Genomic DNA, 19805 nt, shown 5'->3' with positions numbered 1-19805 from the left:
TTTATTAAAATATAAGCAATAGGTTCCCTGCCATCTTATACACCGAATCTTTTCACTTATAACCATGGTGAGGAAGGCCCTGGTAATGGGGAAGGCCATCATGACAGAAGAGGAAAGCAATTAGAATGATGAAGCTACAAAGCTGTATTTATATATTTTCAACATAAATTTTCCATAGAATATGCCAAGGTTTTCTTTACAAGTAGGGTCTCCACGTTATGTGTCAAGAAATGGGAAGATGAAATCGAGGTTAACAAGAACTGTTCTAAGTAACCACTCTATTTGAAGGACCCTAACTCCTACACAAACTCTGGTATTGTTTCATATAATATTCTACATGGTGCTTTTTATAGGATATACTCATGGTATTCGTTCCCAGCCATATGAATCTCATTATATTTATAGTACAAGAAAAAGATTCCCTAAGTTTAAAGACTTGTATTTGTTTTGTTTTGTTTTTTAAAAGATTGGATGCTTTTTAATTTTTTTCTTAGGAAAAAAATTAAAGTTGAATGAGAAATGCATTGCCAGAGTTCATATACAAGTTCCGCAAATGTATCTGACATCAGAGCCACAAGTTTATGTTCTCTTCTGGACATTTATGTAGAAATGTGTCAAAATTTTATATTCAGTGCATTTAACTTTGCGAGACACATTTATCATAATTTCCTTTAGAACAATGGAGAGTAATTGCTTTAAAAGAAAGGGTAATACTTCTTTTTCCTCTTAGGTGTTATACGCCATGTTGGAGACGCCTTAAAGGACCATGCATCTAAGTCTCGAGGGAAGATATGTACCATAGGCATCGCCCCTTGGGGAATTGTGGAAAACCAAGAGGACCTAATTGGAAGAGATGTAAGTCCTAGAAACCGCTCCTGTCTATGACTTCTCCTAGAAGGGATATCAAAAGAGTAAAATAAAGTTAGAATTCAAAATATACATATTGTAATACTCTTTTGGTCCCCACCTCCCAAAATGAAATTCATGTGAGGAATAGTTGGAAGACCATATATTTTCCAAAATCTATCTATATAAACTCCAGTGTCAATTCTTAGCATCAGAAAAGATCCTAAGTAAGACTTACTAACTACCCTCTTGGTTTGAATCAAACAGTGGTCTTTCCTCACCCATCAAATCTTACAAGTGCTCTTGGCGCAGTTTGGTTGAGATTAATTAACACAAAGTAACATAAAGCAATATGAGCTCATCGACTGTCACATTAAATGGGGACCTTCACACCCCAAGTCTCCAGCTTCTTTGAGTGCGCTTCAGCTAGCTCAGGAAAGCTACAGGGGAAGATTCTTTCCATTCCAGCTGTGGTTTCCCCAGGTGACCTTTCATTCACTGAATGCTTGGGTAAGGAGTGGGCACAGTTGGGTTCTTGATTGCCCACTCAGAAACTCCTCAGAAACCCTTGACCAAACTCAGCAAGGTGCCAACCTCTCTCCTTCTCTCAGGTCCAGAGCCTCACACTAACTGATCAGTTTTTGCCAGAGAGAACTTACCGTATTTTTTCTGAGTCATCATCTTCCTTCTGTTTCTTCTAGAGTTTTGTTTTGTTTTGTTCTGTTTTCTTTTGTTTACCACACACAGGTTATCCCCAACCTCCTTACAGGGTCTTCTCTCCTACTAACTACCAAACTTTTCCCCCTATATAACACTTCTCAAAATTCCAATTGAGAAATTGTAAACTGTATATATGATTGCCTTACTTTATTCACTGCTTTTTTCCCCTAATAATTTTAACAATTAATTTTTGATCATTGCATCTCTACATAAGGTCAATATAGTCTTCTCTTCCCAATCAAGGCCTGCCACAGGGTATAACAAATGTGCTCAGTAGGTTTTCCAAGTACCATGAGGTCTGTCTGAACCAAAAACTCAAAGAGCTTGAGAATTAACTAAATCGCTTCTTCTATTGTGCAGCAATATAGTAAAACCATTTTATTTTAATACAACACAGCCTCTGCAATTTGTAATACAGTGCAAAATACCTTGAATATGAAATCAAACATCATGAAATGCAATAAAACACTCTTCAAATCCTTTAAGACCTTTAAGTGGATAAGAGGCATCCTTATCAATGCTACACAATTACCTGTAGAAACACTAATTTATCTAGAAAACCTGGGGTAAGAAATGAGATATTAATTTTATCAGCGTAATAGTCTCTTAACTAAAATTTACTGGGTGTTTTACATCACACACAACTTGATTATCTCAAGCAGCAATTTCCAAAGTGATATGCAGACAGAACTGATTGGAAAAACAAGCATTGCTAATTTTTTTTTAGAGTATCTGGAACTAGTCTTTGATGAAATATACTTGAGTTAATGCTTGCCTCAGATTCCAAGCTGGCTTTGAAGTTGATGGTAAACTAGAACAAGTGCGTTTTATTAACAAACGACTTAATTACTTAAAAATGTCGTGATGATTCAGAAGTCATTTTTAAATGTTCATTGCTTCAGAATCTCTATTTGTAAACCTGCGTTACATTTATTCAGTTTTTTTGGGTGGGGGGAAAGCCATTATGGAACTAAGCTAATGATTTCTTTATTCAAGATAGAGTAATCAAATAATTACCTCAGCTGCCTAAACATTTGCAGACAATGCTGACCTACTGCCTTTCTGTGTCATTTTGTGTCTTGTAAATTCTAGGTAAGCCCAGAAAGACAGTACTTAGTCCCATTTACTTGCCTCGCTCAGTTGAAAGAATAACCCCTGATTCATCTTCCTCCAGCTTGAGCTCCTTTCCTCTGATTTCACCTCCTCTTGCGCTCCTCCTTTTTACTCTTATTTTCTTTCTACCCATTTTTCTTTCTGGTTTAATGCCAATAGGGACTTACAGAGGTCTATGCCAGTGGGGCTTAGTCGCATTGTCTGACTTCCCAATGAAAAAAATAGTCTTGATCCCCACGCAGAGGGCGGAAGGAGCCACTCATGTTCAGTAAAATGTGCACATTCATTCTCCCTGCTCACAGGGGGCTAATAGAGGCAAACCGTGCCTCACGACCATATAAGGGAACCCACAGAGAGACCATCGAGACAAGGATCGACATTGACAGATTATAAAGAGCACGGGAAAAACAGCTGGATTTTACTTTCTTAATAAATCTTTGACTAAAATCTATTGAATTTCAACCACTCTGGTACAACGCCCCCTCCTCCACCAAACCGGGGAGTTGGCATATGCATAGGATTTCTCAGGCTCTTGTATAGCAATAGAATTTGTTCTTCACGTTGTAAAATACTTGGACCAAAAGTGCTGTTTTTAGTGTACAGGATATAGGACATAGTTTGAGGGAAATTTTTATATGTATTAACTATTCTGTCATAATTAAAAAGGAATATGGTGCTAAGTTGTCACAAAACGAAGTCTTTGAATAAAATATTAGTGGTCACATTTGGAAGTCCCCCTAAAAATCACTGAAGTAGAAGTATCTGATAAACTTGTTAAGCAGTTAAAAGAATTTTCAAAGCCTAATTTAGTGCCTCCGTCCTTTTCCTTCCATTTTATAGAATCAAACTTACGGTAATAAACATCAAGAAAATAAAACTTAGAGCATCAGACATCAGGTAGCAGAGAAAAAAAAAACCCTAACATATTATTAAAAATCTTTACCACTTCAGAATTCTATCAGAGTATTCATTTAAAAAAATTATATTTTTGGTCTAGTCTATGTCTATATTCCAGAATAAGGTTCAAGTGGCACAAAGTAAATGTCAAGGGAAATCTAAGAAACTTACTTGAAATAAAAATATAAGGATAAAAGAAAAGCTCCATTTCTTATGCCTAATATCCTAGTACAGTAAATTTATTTCCAAACTGATAGAACATAAAGATCCTTTTTTTTCTGTGGGGATGACTCTCCGATGAGCACTTTCAGAAGCTGAACATTCAGGTGGCTCTATAGTTATTTTATTGGTAGAAGTGGTAGGCACAGCAGTTACTATTCATCCGAGCATTGATTGTCCCTTTGAAATAGCACCGTAAAGGCAAACACCAGTCCTAAACATAAAAAAGAAAAATTAACTTTCTCCTGGGTCTGCTTCTAGAAATCCTGAAGCACCTACCGCCCTTCAAGTCTTATCTCTTAGCTAGACCTTAGGTGAGACTTTAAAGTTATAGGACATGTATCTTTGGCTTCTCAGAGCTCATCTTAGAGCCTCACTTGTAGCAGGTGCTCTGGAAATATCGATGAAGACAGATTGGGCATGATGAAATTCAGGCTACAAGGAAAGTTAATGTTATATAAAAAAACGTAATGATACATCTTACCTAGTTCACAACTTTACCACGATTTCATCTTCACACACGTCCCTAAGCTTGATCATACTTTAGTAACTGTAAAGGCATTTTTAAATCAAGCATCTAAATACAAAACCATTTTCTTATGTAGCAACTCCGGGTGGGAGATGGATGGTGAAGCTTCTACATATTGAATATGGGGACAAAGAAGACTGGAATGAGAACAGGCTTTTCTGTAACCCCGTTGAGAGATGCATGATCCACCCAACTGAGTAATGAACTAGCTTTGGTTCTTTAAATTTAAATACTTCTACTGTTTAATCAAACCTCCAATTAATAGATCAGAACAACAGAATTTGGTGAGAAATAATGTTATGAATACTGAGATGGGAATAATTTTTGTTCTGCCATTAAAAATGAAGATGAATATTGTTCAGCCATCAGGTTTTACTACTTCTCTGTGATTTCTGCATATGATTCCTACTGCCCTGTTCTTCTATTACAGCCCATAATCTACTTTTCAGTTAAACTGAGCTCAAGGCTCACTTCCACCAAGACGTCTTCCATGACTAACTTTACCCATAATGTCATATCCCTGATTATTAATTCTCTTACAACCATCCTCTTCCCCAATTTAGGTAAAACTTCCTCAAAAATAGAAAGTAAATTGTTTTCTTTGTTTCTTGTGAACCACTAATATAATACTTTGCATGAACATGAGGTACTGACCTGTGACCTAAAACTCTGTAAGAGTTGATTCCTTCATCTCTAAGTGGACTATAAAAACCCTTGCTCTGACTTTATATAACTTGTATGAGTATAATCGTAATAATAGAAATTACAATTTATTGAGCTCCTATTTGAGGAAGCTCTCTGTGATTGCATACATGAGCCTTATGAGGTATGCATTATTATGTAAGGAAACTAAATAAGGGCTAGAACCAAGAGCCACTATTTCCAAAGCTCATACACTTAACTAGTAGTATGCCAAGTAATATATAAGAAAATATTTAATGATGTTTTTATTGTTAGTTGAGATACTGGCAAATATCATATGCCTGTAAATTGAACTAAAAAATAGACCATAAGAATGACCAGAACCCTCTCTTTGTCCCTGAGAGACTCTTGATCTGGATAGATGATGAAAGTATCCCCATCGTCAAGTTAAGAAAGAACTTCGATTGAATTACAATTCTTACATGATTCATTGTAGCCTTAGATTTCCCTACTTTAGAAAACAGTCTGACCAGAATTGTTTCAGGTAATTGAGTAGTTCCTGAAATCTTTATGATTTGTCTTTTCTCAAATCTAGGCTAACAAAACACATGCCAAATTAAAAATTCAGACATGGTCATAAGAAAAAGCACTTTTCATTTTCACTTGAGGATGAAAATTGTATTTGGGAAGATTTCCAACACATCATCTTATGTGGTTATTAAATTATCATGACATTCAATGATATCTTCTATTTTCCCCTAAACTGTAGATTTATTCTCAGAATTTTATAACCTTTAAGAGTTCTTATATTTAATTGGAAAGTATTCTTTCGATGCCATCTTTGTATTTCAAGCCAAGAAAAATCAAGTTTAATAACATACCTGATTGATAATTCTCATGTAGTTATCAACTCAGTGTCTTTGTCACCTGTTTCTAAAGGAAGCCAAATATGAGTTCATATTGTAAGCTCAGAGAACTTCCCAGTAATGGTTCTCTCATGGACTTTATTGGACTTCCATGTCTAGGTTATATAAGATGTTTCCAGAGGATGAGAGAGGAGAAGTTCAGAGACAAGGAGACTCATCCAACTGTTACAGTCATACGGAGCCAACTCTAGCTAACCCTAGACCACATTCCAGTTCTGGGCTGCATTCAATAACATAGGGAATGCAGTTTCAATGAAGATAGTGTTGAGTTTGGATTTGGATATGTTGATTTCAAAGTTGCTTTGAGATATCTATGTGAAGAGTGTCCAGCAGGACAGTAAGTTTAGGAGGTGGAGTCTTACGAGCAAGATCTGGCTGTATACTCAGACTTGGGCCACATCTGCGTATAGATGACAATTAAAGCCATTGTGGTGGATGGGATTGCCAAGGGAGTGTGTGTGCAGTGAGGAAAAGGAGGGCCTACACCTGTATCCTGATGGTATCCAATATTTGATGGTTGAGCAGAGGAAAAACAGCCTGCAAAGAAGATGACAGAGAAGGGCCAAGAGGTAGACACAAAACCAGAGAGTGTTATAGAAGCCAGGGCAACAGTGTGCTTCAGGAGGATGGAGTGAGGGCAACACCCGGTACAACTGAGGTACTGAGGGGGATGAGGACTTGGAAGTGTTCGTTCCTTTTATCAAAACAGGTATCATTGGCATCACTAGTCAAAACTGTCTCAGAAGAATGATGAAGGGGCAGGTCACAATTCAATGCGTTTCAGAGGGAGAAGTGAAAAAGTAGAGATGGCCAGTAGAAACCAACCTTTTAGAAGTTTGGCTGTGACAAGAAGTGAGTAGCTGAAGGGAGCTATAATTTGAGGGATTTTTCTTTAAGAAGGGAGAGACTTGAGTTTGTTTATATGTTGATGATAGGGGAGAAAATAGGGATAGTGAGAACAGAATTGATGAAATAAGTCCTAGAGTGGCCCTGAGGTGATGGGGTTCAGAGCTAAAGGGGATAGGAACCATCTGTATCCTTATAACTAAAGGAGAAGAGAAAAAAGGATATATGAAAAGGGTTGGTGGCAGGATATTGAAGTTTCAGCCTGGAGGTTTATCATTTATCACTGAAAAAATAATAAATACAACAACAACAATAGTCATAATATCAACACTTTTGTTGAGCTTAGTGCGTTTCAGCACACATCATAGATGGTCATTTAATTCTCGTAATGGCATTCAGAAGGTGTTGTTTTTAGTATCACTGTCGTCCTTCCGTGTCTGATGGTAAAACTAAACACAGAAAGATTAAGTAAGTTGCCCAGTGTTACATGACTAATAAGTCACATAGCTGGGATTTCATCCTATGCCATCCAGCTCCCAAGACCATATCCTTACCTATGATGCAATACGACTTCTCCATAATCAGAGCAGCGATCATTTATCTGAGTTCGTATGTGCATTGTGCCATGCATTTTGTATCTCATTTAATATTTACAGTACCCCTGATGAGGTGGTTATTATTATTACTATTAATCTCCATTGACATACGGAGACGCTGAGACACAGAGAACAACCTGCTTCGGGTCACCTGACCGGCAGGTGTGTAGGTGTGGGGGTCAGGCCGTCTGCCCAATGAGAAAGGATGGTGGAGGCATCAGACATGGGCAGTGAGAGTGAAGGATGGCGGCCACAGACCCAGCAGAGAACAGGAACCAGAGCTGACTGGAGCCCAGGGAGGATGCAGGGAGGCATTAGAGGTCACAGAATTACGATAAACCAGCAAATCCAGAATAGAGGGAAGAGAATACATTTTGAAGTCTCAAGATAGCAATAATATACTATTGTGTTATCTACTGCTATGTAACAAATTACCCCAAAACTTAATGGCTTGACACAACATTGATTGTGTCACAGTTTCTGTGGGTCAGACATTTATTAGTAGCTTATCTGTGTGGTTCTGGCTTGGGTCTCTCTTAAGGTCACAGTCAAGATATCAGTTGGGGCTGCATCATCCAAAGGATCGAATGGGGATACAGTAGCTTTTTCCAAGATGACTCACTCACATGGCTGTTGGTAGGAGTCCCTCCCCATGTGGACCTCTCCAGAAGGCTGCTTTATTATGGCAGCTGGCTTCCCCCAGAGTAAGTGATCCAGCAGAGCTAAAAGGAACCCTTTTGTGACCTAGTTTTGCAAGTCAACACACCATCGCTTCTGTTTTATTCTGTTTCTTAGAAGTGAGTCACTGAAGACCGCAGACTGGAAGGGAAGATTTTCACAGAATTTTTTAACATATTTTAAAACCAACCCACTGATACATGGTGATTTCTGAAGCGAGTAACCCCTTTTAGAATTTAAGGGCCTTTTTCCACCACAAGTAGGCCCTTAACCTGGATGGTCCGTGGCTTCCCTCAGGACAGGGCAAAGGGAGGTGAGCCTGAAATGGGGATGACGTAACCCTCTGCAAGCTCATGAGTTGAGGGGCATGTTTTCAAAATGCTGCAGAAAGACATCATTGTTCCACCCGTGGATTTTAGCGTGAATTATGCCGCTGAGGTACCAGGGCACTCTCTGGGATGGGTGCCTGGCTTGCTGGTTTCTTGTTTGCATAGCTGGGCAGGGAGGCAGCGTCTGGGTTTCATATGACCCTGCTTTATACCTAGACTTGCAGCTGAACTGGCTGAACGGGAAACAGCCAGCCCAGGATCCCTGCTAGCACAGGCCTCGCTAGGATCATGAGGACACACAGTGCCTTTCTTCATTCGGTTTTCATCTCCTCCTCCCAGTGTCCGTGTTCGTTGTTCTCAGACACAGAGGATGCTGCCCACGTCTCAGCGTACCCCCTCATCTTTCCCAGAGACGCATGCCTGATCCTAAGAGAACCTTACCCATCCTTTTGTTCCTCTTTCTCCAAAGCACAAACCCCATCTTGCCACCTGCTGCTGCCTCCCCTGACCTCTGCATACTCTACAGTTCTAGATGACTCATCTGGAAATAATCTGATCAGCTGTCACAAGGATTTTAGCGCTCAGCTAAACCACTGGCAAAAATGTCCAGCAGCAAAACCACCATAATATGCTTTATAAATTTAAAATCAGGCTGGGTCCTCCATCTTCCCTCTAAATGTCTCCCAGCCTATAAAGGAATATAAGATCTACGTGCTGTGGAGATTTAGAGGAAAGAGTGTTAGTGGGACACATTTGGGCAAAAGACTTCACTTCTCTGAGCATCTATAGTTTTGCCCATAAAATAAGCACGGAATGGATTAATCCATGGGAAATTGTTGATCGTAGTGCCTGGCATATACTAAGTGATCAATAAATCCTCATTTTCTTCCTGCCTAAATTAAAATCATGGTGCTGTTAGGAGGGAAAGAATGATTCGGTGTGCCACACATTCCCCTCGCCTGCTACTTGCCAGGGGCATGTTGATACATACCTCATCAGGTCATAAGTTCAGGGATTGCCAAAGGCCTGTGATTGATGACGCAAAAACCCAATTTAGCTCAATTCAATTCTGTTCAGAAAAGGAGTTGCAGATGAGCAAACTGCCCTTGCGTTGTAGAAAGCACTAGAAAAGGGAAGAGGCTCCAGGATAGGAGTGAACCACCTTTGTGTCCTTTTTCTGTACTAACTTGGAAGAAGCAAATGTACTTTTCAACACAGGCTGTCCAGGCTCAATCTTAGAGGTAGAAAGCCCTCGGAAACTATGGTCAAGTCCTCTGCTTTATAGATGGGAAACTGCCATCCAAAAATTTCTTTCAATACATGTAATTTGAACATTTAATGAAAGACATTACCTAGATGCAAGATTATATGTCTCCTCAAGCCAGCACAATACTTACCACGTACATTTCCTCAAGACATTCTTAATGCATGAATAGAGGAAGGAAGGAATGAGTTGAAAGACTTGTCCAAGGTCACAAATTAGTAGGTGGAGGAACTAGAACCTCCTGTCTCCTGACTGCCCACTAAATACTCCTGAGTGAGACCGGAACATGAATGGAAATAGCTAGGAAAACTCAAGCAGGTGTCTTAGATCAGCTCCAAAATGATCCACTTAAGCCCATCCATGGCTAAGAAATGCAGCACACTGACACCCGCCCATAAAGGATGTTCAGATTTTCCATGGTGTCTCTAGATCAATCTGCCCCTGGCAATGATAATGACTCTACAAGAACATTACATCAAGGGCCTTCACCTTCAGTAATCTCTTTTTTCCAAGATTTTTATTTATTTATTTTAGAGAGAGAGAGTGAAAGTGGAGAGAGGGGCAGAGGGAGAGGAAAAGAAGCAGACCTCCCACTGATTGCAGAGCCCAGCTTGGGGCTTAACCCCATGGCCCTAGATCACCACCTGAGCGGAAACCAAGAGTCAGCTGCTTACCCGACAGAGCCACCCAGGTGCCCCCACCTTCATTAATTTCTTAAACAGCTTCTACTTCATTGCCTCTTTGTTTCAGAGTCAAGGTATACAGAGGCCTTGGAACTAGAATTTTATCAGTCAGCCAGTACAGAGTGGTATAGATGTATTAAAAAGTTCAGAATTCTCCCATCTCCCGCTGAGGGACAAGAAAGGGGCAAAATGTCATTACTTAGAAGTAGTCCCCATGATACCCAAAGAGTACAAAGTGTCTAAAATCCATTTCTAAGCAAATTTCCCTTCTAGGTACATACAATTCCATACTTTCCAATAATGAAAGATCACATGATATGTAGGCCTTTCAGTTGCCATTCAACCCTTATTTCAGATTCTGCATCTGAAATATGAACACGGAAAATTATTTGAATGGCTCTCTTCTTAATTCCCTCAAAGATGGTACCTCACCTTGACCATCCTATATACTTAGGAGAGGTGACCCATTATGTATGGGCATTAGGCCTTGATTCTCTCAAAAAACAGTGGCTAAGAAACATGCTAGAAGCATCTAACACACCTCCAAGACCTAAACATGTCACAGCTGTTCTTGCTAAGCTCTCACGTGCGCGTGCACACACACACACACACACACACACCCCCATTTCCAACAAAGCCCTTTTTTGTGAGCTCTTAATGCAAGTGGATGCATTACCTCCAAAATTTTGTCAGAGGGAAGAATTCATTTGTATTCATGTGACACAAAAGCATTATTTTTTTTCCTATTTGAGAACCATAACAGGAAGATCAGCAAGTCTTTTGTAGATATGCAAATTATAACTCAAACAAGAATAGACTGCTGGTATGTTTGTCATGAAGAATATTAAGTAGATTTTGTAGGCAAGTTAGACCAAAATGTATTCCTCTGGAAGTATTTGGGAAGTTCTTCCCAACTTTGCAGCTTGTCCATAAATAATTCCAGAGCATCGCCCTCTTAAATGGCCCGAGAGGAGGTAACAGAGGAAAAACACGCTGTGTGTTCTGCCAACTGATTGCTCACTTTCTTTTCTTTACTTAAATTGATCAATTCAAGTCTCTTGTGGAAAATAGAAGTCCGTGATTTGTCTGTCATCATGCCATTTTGGTCACTAGCTTGCAATTGGAAGATTAGTTTACAGTTGGTAAAATAAAGCTGAGCCTGGGAAGGAATTCACATTTATAGACTGCCTCCTAGGAACCAGGCAAAGTGCCAGGTACTTTGCTCCTATAATCTCATCTAACCCCCATGAGGTAAGTGGTTTTCTCATTTCCCTTTTACAGATTAAAAATGTGGGCCTCAGATTTACACAGCCACTGGCAGAACTCATGGGATTCAGACAGATTTCCATGGCTCATATGTTCAGGATTCTGCAGGATTCAGCAGATCTTCCTCCAGTGACAACAGGAAAATAAATTAGGGCATTTTACTTATTTTTCAGATGTATATCCCCTCTTATGCAGCAGACAAAAATCTCTGCCAAAATATGACCACGTATATTTCATACAAGATCAAACGAAATGGGGAGCAGTAAGATGAAGAAATTAAAATTCACGAGTGATACTGTAAACTTGACCGTCTTGCCATGACTGATTCAAAGGAACAGTATTTCCAAAGAGCTGGTATGCCATGTTTCACATGAAGAGAAGGTCAAAATTCAGAAGACTGATGCCCCACTATCCTTAGAATCCTGTGGTGGAGGAAACAGACATATAGAATATAGTTAGATGATTTAATGATGTTCTGTCATTCTCAGATTGTGGTCAGTATGTCAGCTGGCCCAGAATTATTTTCAGTACCTTATGCATTTGAAAATTTCATGTTCACTGATGGTCTTTAATCAGGTTCCCAGGAATTAGAAAATATGTTCTCATGTCTCAATTAGAACAAGTATCTAGGATTCACTATCACACATAGTTTAACCTCTAGAAAATCCACGGTTCCCTGCCTCTCCAAGAAATAATTTGGGTCTTCCTCCCTCTAGGCATGGAGCCTTGGGGACTGGCTCAGAAAATAGAGAATAGTAACTAAAGCATTTTCTTTTGTACAAAAGCACAATGCAGAGGCACTTTTAAGAATAGGAGAAAGTCCTTCTACTAAGCCTCTTTCAACAAAGCATTAATATTTATTAACTTGCACTCTGCTATAGAATGAATGTTTTATGACCAAAAATGAGTAACAACAAAATGGGAATTTCAACCACAAGCAACCCACTCTTCCAGTGATAAAGAACTCAGGATGGGGTTAGCAAACCACTGTTTCTGTATTTTGGGAGACTCTCATGCACTCATCCAGACAAAGGAGTAATTGAATACTGCTCCGTTACTGGAAAAAATCCCATCCATTACTGGAAACAATAATCAAAAAGTTATGAGCTTCCTTTGTCACTAAGAGTCAACTAAAATGAAGCTGTGAATTAATGTTATATTAATGCTACATTAACAAGACATACATTAAAAGGAATGAAGGATATTTCAAAAGCTCAAAATGACACATTTTAAATTTAGATTAGATCAACTCCCAACCAATTCAGAAAAGAGAGGATTCTTTTTTTTTTTTTTCAATTTTGAACAAAAACATGCCTGTCTCAAGTTTCCTGTTCCTTCATTCACTATGTATTGAGTAGACTCTGTGTGCCAGGCACATAGAAACGGACTTTGAAATCAGAATCCAGATCTTAAAAAATGACTTTTATGGGATCTTTACTATTAAAGACTGCCCTTACTAAATCACTTTGTAATTTCTTTAACAAACTACTTAATCTTACTACAGCTTTTCACGGTGAGTCATCACATACTGAGAATGAACAAGAGCAGCTCAACTCCGTAGTTAACGTACATACCGCACAAAGGCACAGAAATAAAAACCCACTAGCATTTATTTCTGCCCTGTCAATTCTGCTGATTCAGTATAGGGATAACTGTACTGGGCCTTGTAACAATGAGCCTGTTGAATGTTCCTTCTCATAGTCTTGAGTGAAGTCTCTACCTAAATATTTTAGGAGTGGATTTCCAAAACATCATCTTGTTTCCGTCATGTCTAAGCAGTGTGGGGGAGGGAAACACGCACAGATTGTGGAATCAGACCTGGGTGTCAGTGCTGGTTTTATATGTAAGAAACTCTTGAAAAACCTATTTTATCTCCAATTCCCTTTCTCCGTCTATGAGATAAGAGCACCCACCTTTCAGGATTGTTGCAAGGAATATAGATAATGTCTATAAAGCATCTAGAACTAGCAACTCTAACTCACGATAGGTTTTGCTTTTCTTTCGATATCAAAAATCTGAAAGACTTACTGTGTTTTGAGTAATGTAATTCATGATGAAATTAAAATAAGGCAACAACAAAGACAGACATGAACATTTTGATTCACACTTATCTCACGAGACACGTATCTGACATTCAACATTTCCACTTAAATAAGGTGTCTAATAAGAACAGTGTTGATTTTTGAATTAACAGACCTTCAGATGACTGAATGGGCTTGACTGAAAAGACCACCCTGACCCCAACCCCCTCCCCAACCCTACTCTAGAACCATGATTGCTCTGCTGTGCCTCTGGGAGTATGGACATCGTGGAGAAGAGAAAGAAAAAATAAATAGAGTAAACGTTAAAATTACTTGTGGTTTATCAGCAAGTGAAAGATTGACCTTACAATGACACAATCCGTCACATGTCAGTTTTGAGTATGATGAGAGCACAAGCTCTAGCTTCTGTACTCAGCATATAAATACATTATTCTGTAAGTATAATCTTGCTATGACTGGGGAACATTAACCATAAAACTTGCTACCCACAGTGGCATTAGGAAGAGGATGTAAACTCTGTTTTCACTGTACCAAAGAATTGATTTATCCTTCTCTCTCTGTTTCCTCTCTGTCTGGTTCTCCTTTTCGTATTTTGCTCTTTTTCCTCTGACTTCGTCCTCTTCCTTTTGAAATCCCGCAGGTCGTCCGGCCGTATCAGACCATGTCCAACCCCATGAGCAAGCTCACTGTTCTCAACAGCATGCATTCCCACTTCATTCTGGCCGACAACGGGACCACCGGGAAATATGGAGCCGAAGTGAAGCTGAGGAGACAACTGGAAAAGCATATCTCTCTCCAGAAGATAAACACAAGTAAGTAGGCTACTGTTCCCACTGCCGGGCCTCATAGGAAGCCTGTGGAAAGTGAGTAACTACGGTACACCATGTGGCGATATTATAAGAACTTGAGCACGTTTCACGCAGGGAGCATTATGAGTCTTCTGGGCCAGTGGGTAGAACCTGACGAAGTCGTCTGGGGGAGGAGGACTGGACACGGAAGACGAGGGATTCCATGATGAGTGGACTAGCACTCATTTGTCATACGCGAGAAGCTCAACCCCATCTGGGGTGTGTGCATGCAGATACGCTTTTCTTTCCAGACTTTTCCTATATCCTTTACACAGTACTCCAAGGAGGAAAGGCACCCTAGAGAAATTGTTTCTATTTGTTAAGCTATTTTGGTTGGCCAGAAATTTTATATATGTATACATATGTGTTTTGATCTTAGCATAGATCTGCCTATGCTTAGGAATTTCAAGGCAACTGGCATTCTCCAAACAAAAGTACTCTGTGTAACCATCTTCATAAACTTTGATTCTGTATCTTATCTATGTGCGTATTTATTCATTGTCTTTAAATATATATGTATTTAAATCTATGTGCATGTTTATGCACATTACATAATACATATCTGTGGAGGTTATACTGAAATTATCTCAAGTACTCGTGTGTTCCATGCTATATTTATTGTGCCCACAATTAGCTATGAAAGGGTGACACTGTGAAAACAGCAGTGCTCCCCAAATCGCCAAGTGGCTTGCATTTCAATGTAACAGAGGTGTGAAAGTCATCTACAATCTCTCCTCACGGTGATTTTCATTTGTTTCCGCAAAGTAACCATTGAGGAGGATTTGTGGCAGGCTCAAACTTTAGGGGTAATTGTATGTCTCATCGGGCAACTTGGATCTAATTGTATCAACTTTCCGAGCCTGCAGCTCTAAACAACAAAAGATTCTCTTTGGCTAGATACGTTTCCAAAAGCTCAGTGTGCTGTGATTCAGCTTATCCAAGTGGTTGCTCTCTATTTTCTCTGTATCTGTCTGGGGTGAATTTTCCTTTCCCGAGCCACCTTCCTCCCAGAACTGGAATGTTCGCCCTATTGGACCACATACCTTCTCTTTCTTATACTTGTTGTGGTCCCAACTTTTAGGAGCTACTACTATTCTATCTTTTTCACATAGGTGTCTGGAACAGTACATTTTGGCCTAGGCCTGAAGTCCCAGATGTATTAGGAAATGGTCTTCTATCCTAGAATCCCCCACTGTCTTTGGAAAGAGAAAACAGGATTATCCCAAGCTAAACGTCTTTTGGGGAAAAAATAAAAATAGAAAAGACAAGAAAATTGATCCAGAAGTCGGGGGAGATCAAATGTAACAAAGCATTATAGCCAATGGGTAGTAGCTTTTGTAATACTACAATGGAATTGCATTACAATAGTGGATAGAAAGGGTAAATGTTATGTAATGAGTGGTATCTATTTAGATCTTGACAGGCTAAAGCATTACGTTTTATACACCATCAGGTTAAGAATGAGAACCTCAGTGGGAGTGACCTGAAAGAGGCAGGATGGGAGCAGGATAGACAAAGAGCAAATTCAGGGTCAGATTCAGGGTTCTGATGGGGCGAAATCTGTCCAGGTCAGCAAAGCATGTCATTGAGCCAGGCATTGGTGGCAGCTGGTCCGGATAGTCGGTAGTGAGGAGGAGAGCTCATGGATGCAAGGGGGAGTTAAAACCCCGCCAAGGCTCTGTCCGCCAAGCTCCATGCCTTGCAGGCTGCCCAAGGAAAGGATGCTCTTTTTCTAACTGGTCATCCTAGAGGGAACACTTTTTTGTCATTTATCTGCCTGGAGGGGTATCTTTCTCATAAAGCTCCCATAGGTGCTATACATGTGGATGGCCCTACAGGGGGCGGGGGTGGTGGTCCCTGGAGAGGCTCCTGTACAGTGGCCTGGCCACAATGAGGCGCAGAGCCCAGAAGCGTGGAGTAGAAGAGCAGGCCAAGGCTGGTCAGGATATCAGGGATGCTGGAGGAGCCGGGACCCCCCACACACCTCATGCCATTCACAGAGACAGTGGACCCTTGCTAGATTACCAAGGCAGGTAGCAAGGTGCAGAAACATGGACAAGTGGGGACCCAGTCAAGGGTCTAGGGTAAAAAAGTAGGGGAGAAGCATGCACCAAGTACAGAGCTGAGGCACAAGGTCAGAGAAGCAGGCTAGAGACTCTCAAACTGCTCCAAGTCCATAAACAGGGTTAGGTCTGGGGTAAGGGATGAGCCCCCAGAGTGGGTTAAGTGACAGTAGCTGGGAAGAGGTGGGGGCAAGGGAGCCACATGGTCATTGGAATTATCATAATTTATAAACATAATTTTCCTGCCTGCTTTGAGATACTTATTTGAGGATTTGCAGAAACCCACAGGCTCCCATTGAGTAAAAATAATTAAATGGGAAGAGGAGGTTAAAGACACCCAGAGGAGATCTCTGAGGTCACAGGAAGTGAAAAGGCTCAGGGTCAGCAGTTTGCCCACAAGCTGTAGTGAAAGACGCGGTGAGTTAACTTTTACACCAGTTCGGTCCCTAAACTTAATCTGAGAGGGTGATTGACTTGTCCCAGGTGCCTGAGACTGTCTCCGATTCATCATTGAAAGTCCCATGTCCCAGACAAACCACGACTGCAGATCACCCTCCAAGTGAGAAACTCATGAGTCATTAGGTCTCCTTCTCTTTTTACTGCATTCACCCCAAAAAGCAGGGAAGGAGCAGCAAGGTGTTCAGAGCTTAAGAAGTGACCCAGGCTCCCCAAAGTAGAGCGGGACCTTGAGGCCTCAATTCAGTTAGCACAGTGCCCACTGAGAACACAGAAGCCTCCAGAACAGGACTAACAAGAAGAAAAGTTGACCTCGTTATAACAAAAAACAGTGGCAGTAAGAATACAGACCTTTAACGCAATCAATCCCCAATCAACACTTTAGAACAGCAACTCTACTTTCTAATATGGACACTATTTCTTTTTGTTATATCATAGTTAGCAGTAATGTAGTTCTTCCTATTAAAAATAAAACTTTATTCTGTAAGCTGATTCTAAAAACCTCATTTACTTTTTTTAGTCCCTTCTTCAAAAGTTAAAGAAATCTTAAACACAATGGTGGAACTCGGTTTTGGGCCCCAGCTTGGTCTGTCAGAAATGAGGCACCGTACCACAGTAACACTGCGCATGACACAGTCCACCTCGGAGGACACCGGGGGTGCAGAATGCGCTCAGCGTTTTTCTCATTAAGGTGCCATTCCTCCTCATCACTTAGGGGTGACCTGCCTACCACAGTAGCCTTTCCACAAGTCTGTTTCTTGCTTAAATGACATTATCTTCTGAAGGATATTTTCCTTAAATACTAAGTGAATCCTGCTCGGGAGACCTTTAATCCCTTTCTCATCAAAATGCCAAATATTAATGATAATGTATCACAAACACCAGTGCCTTCAATTTTCTCTGCACCCCGGCCTCCATTATCTCATCTCTCCCCCGCCTCCCACTCATTCCTGCTGCCACCAGTCCCTTCTCAATTATGGTCACGGGTTCCTGAAGAACTTTGTTTTTAAAGGAGAACCCTTTTGGGCGTGAGCAGTGACCTGCTCTGGAACACTCTTCCATCTGCAGTTTGCTACACTTCAAATTTAATGTGCACAGCCTCCAACAGTCCAAGCATGACTTTTAGGATACAAATATTTCTTGAACTCCTGTTATAGACCAGTTATGGCTGAGGTCTGGGAAAGCAGCTGTCGACAATTCATTGAGCTTAACTCAAGAGAGGTAATCAGTAAATAAGGAAACAAATAAATATATGATGTCTGGTAGTAAAAAGAACTGATAAGAAAAAGAGCAGAGGAAGGTATAGGACTGGACCTGTGTGCATGGGTTTGCACACACGCGCACCTGGGCGTTGAGAGGCTAGTGTAGAGTAGGTAGTCAGGAAGGGCTTCTGTGAGGAGGTGACATGGAAGCAGAGACCTGAATGAAGTCAGGGAGCCCACTGTGGGGAGAACATTCTGGAAGGGAGCAAAAGTAGGGACAAAAGCCCCGTGTGTTCAAGAAAGAGCAAGACATTTGTAGAGAGCTGGGTTTTATTCTCACAGAATTGTGATCTGGTAAATTACGATCTCCTTTCTGGTTTAGAACATCACTCTGCCACTGTGTGCAGAGACCAGACTGAGGTGGGGGCAAGCTTCGAACAGGGGGATCTTTTGGGAGGCTGTTGTGATAATGCAGGTGGGAATGAGCGTGGCTTGAAATAGAATGGCAGTGATAGATGAAGTAAAACATGGTCAGATTCAAATACATGTATAGAGATTTTCTTAACTGGGTTTTTTTAAAAAATGTAAAATATACATAACATAAAATTTACTGTTTGAACCATTTTTAAGTATTCAGTTCAGTGGCATTAAGTACATATACATTGTTGTGTGACCATCACCACTGTCCATCCCCAGAACATTTTCATCATTCCACACTGAAATTCTGTACCCATTAAACACTAACTCCCCTTTCCTCCCCCACCCTTCAGCCCCAGGTAACCACTATTCTACTTTATATCTTTATGAATTCGCCTATTCTAGGTGCTTCATATAAATCATATAATATTGGTCCTAAGATACATTGTGAAGGTGGAACTCAACAGGACTTGCTAATGAATTGGGCATGCAGGGTAAGGAGTAGACACATCAAGAAATCTGCAAGGCCATTCTTAGCAACACTGGTGTATTCTTAAATCAGGGAGGCTAGGGAGAGCCCCAAAAGAGTAAGCTTTTGCAGAAAAAAAAAAAGGGGTGAATCTCTGGAGAATTGGGACAAAGTCCCTAAGAGAGAGGGAGGTGATGAGATTCAGTGCACAAATAAAGAGCTCAGCCTCAGGACAGGGACAGCTTCATCCTGCATAGCAGGAGGGAAGGCAGAGCATATGGGCCAGACGTGGGTAAGATGGAACATTTTCTGCTGGGGTGATCAGGTACTTCTCTGTAGATAGTTTCTTTATAAAGTAAAGAATACAGGAGGTCATCAGCAAAGAGTGTGGAAGGGGAGGAGGTGGAGGAGATTAGGGAGCGGAAGGAACTATATTGAATGTAGAGACAGGGAGAATGACCAGACCAGGGAAATGTAGCATTACCCCACAGCACCCTGGTCCCACTTGGTATTTGTGGTTGTGAGTTTGGAGAGGCATGGATCACTAGGGTTGTATGTTTTCTTTGTAGCCGTGTTCAGCTCGAGTAGTAGAACAGACATAAAATGGGGTTAAGCACCTGTTAGGATCTTGCCTGGCAAGGACGAGAGAGAGAGGCAAGGGAGCGAGGCTGTATGTACTCTGTAGTCCTACATACCGTATCCCAGGAGCGTCATCAGTGTCTGTGGATGAAAGCGATGCCATGGCTGACGTTCA

General features: G+C 40.7%; 1 protein-coding gene across 4 annotated transcripts in view; it reads left to right on the top strand.

Moving 5' to 3' along the window:
• TRPM3 (transient receptor potential cation channel subfamily M member 3) overlaps positions 1 to 19805 on the top strand; it is a 262509-nt gene that overhangs the window by 21501 nt on the left and 221203 nt on the right. For all 4 annotated transcript variants that reach the window (XM_057305538.1, XM_057305537.1, XM_057305539.1 and 1 more), the window contains 2 exons: positions 731 to 855; positions 14237 to 14408. In XM_057305538.1, coding sequence (XP_057161521.1) covers positions 731 to 855; positions 14237 to 14408 — 297 coding nt within the window. The remainder of the gene's footprint in view (positions 1 to 730; positions 856 to 14236; positions 14409 to 19805) is intronic.

The sequence above is a fragment of the Ursus arctos genome, unplaced genomic scaffold, assembly GCF_023065955.2.
Source record: "Ursus arctos isolate Adak ecotype North America unplaced genomic scaffold, UrsArc2.0 scaffold_33, whole genome shotgun sequence".
Classification (NCBI taxonomy): domain Eukaryota; kingdom Metazoa; phylum Chordata; class Mammalia; order Carnivora; family Ursidae; genus Ursus; species Ursus arctos.
The sequence above is the reverse complement of the archived record's forward strand: the minus strand, read 5'-3'. Positions and strand labels throughout refer to the sequence as shown.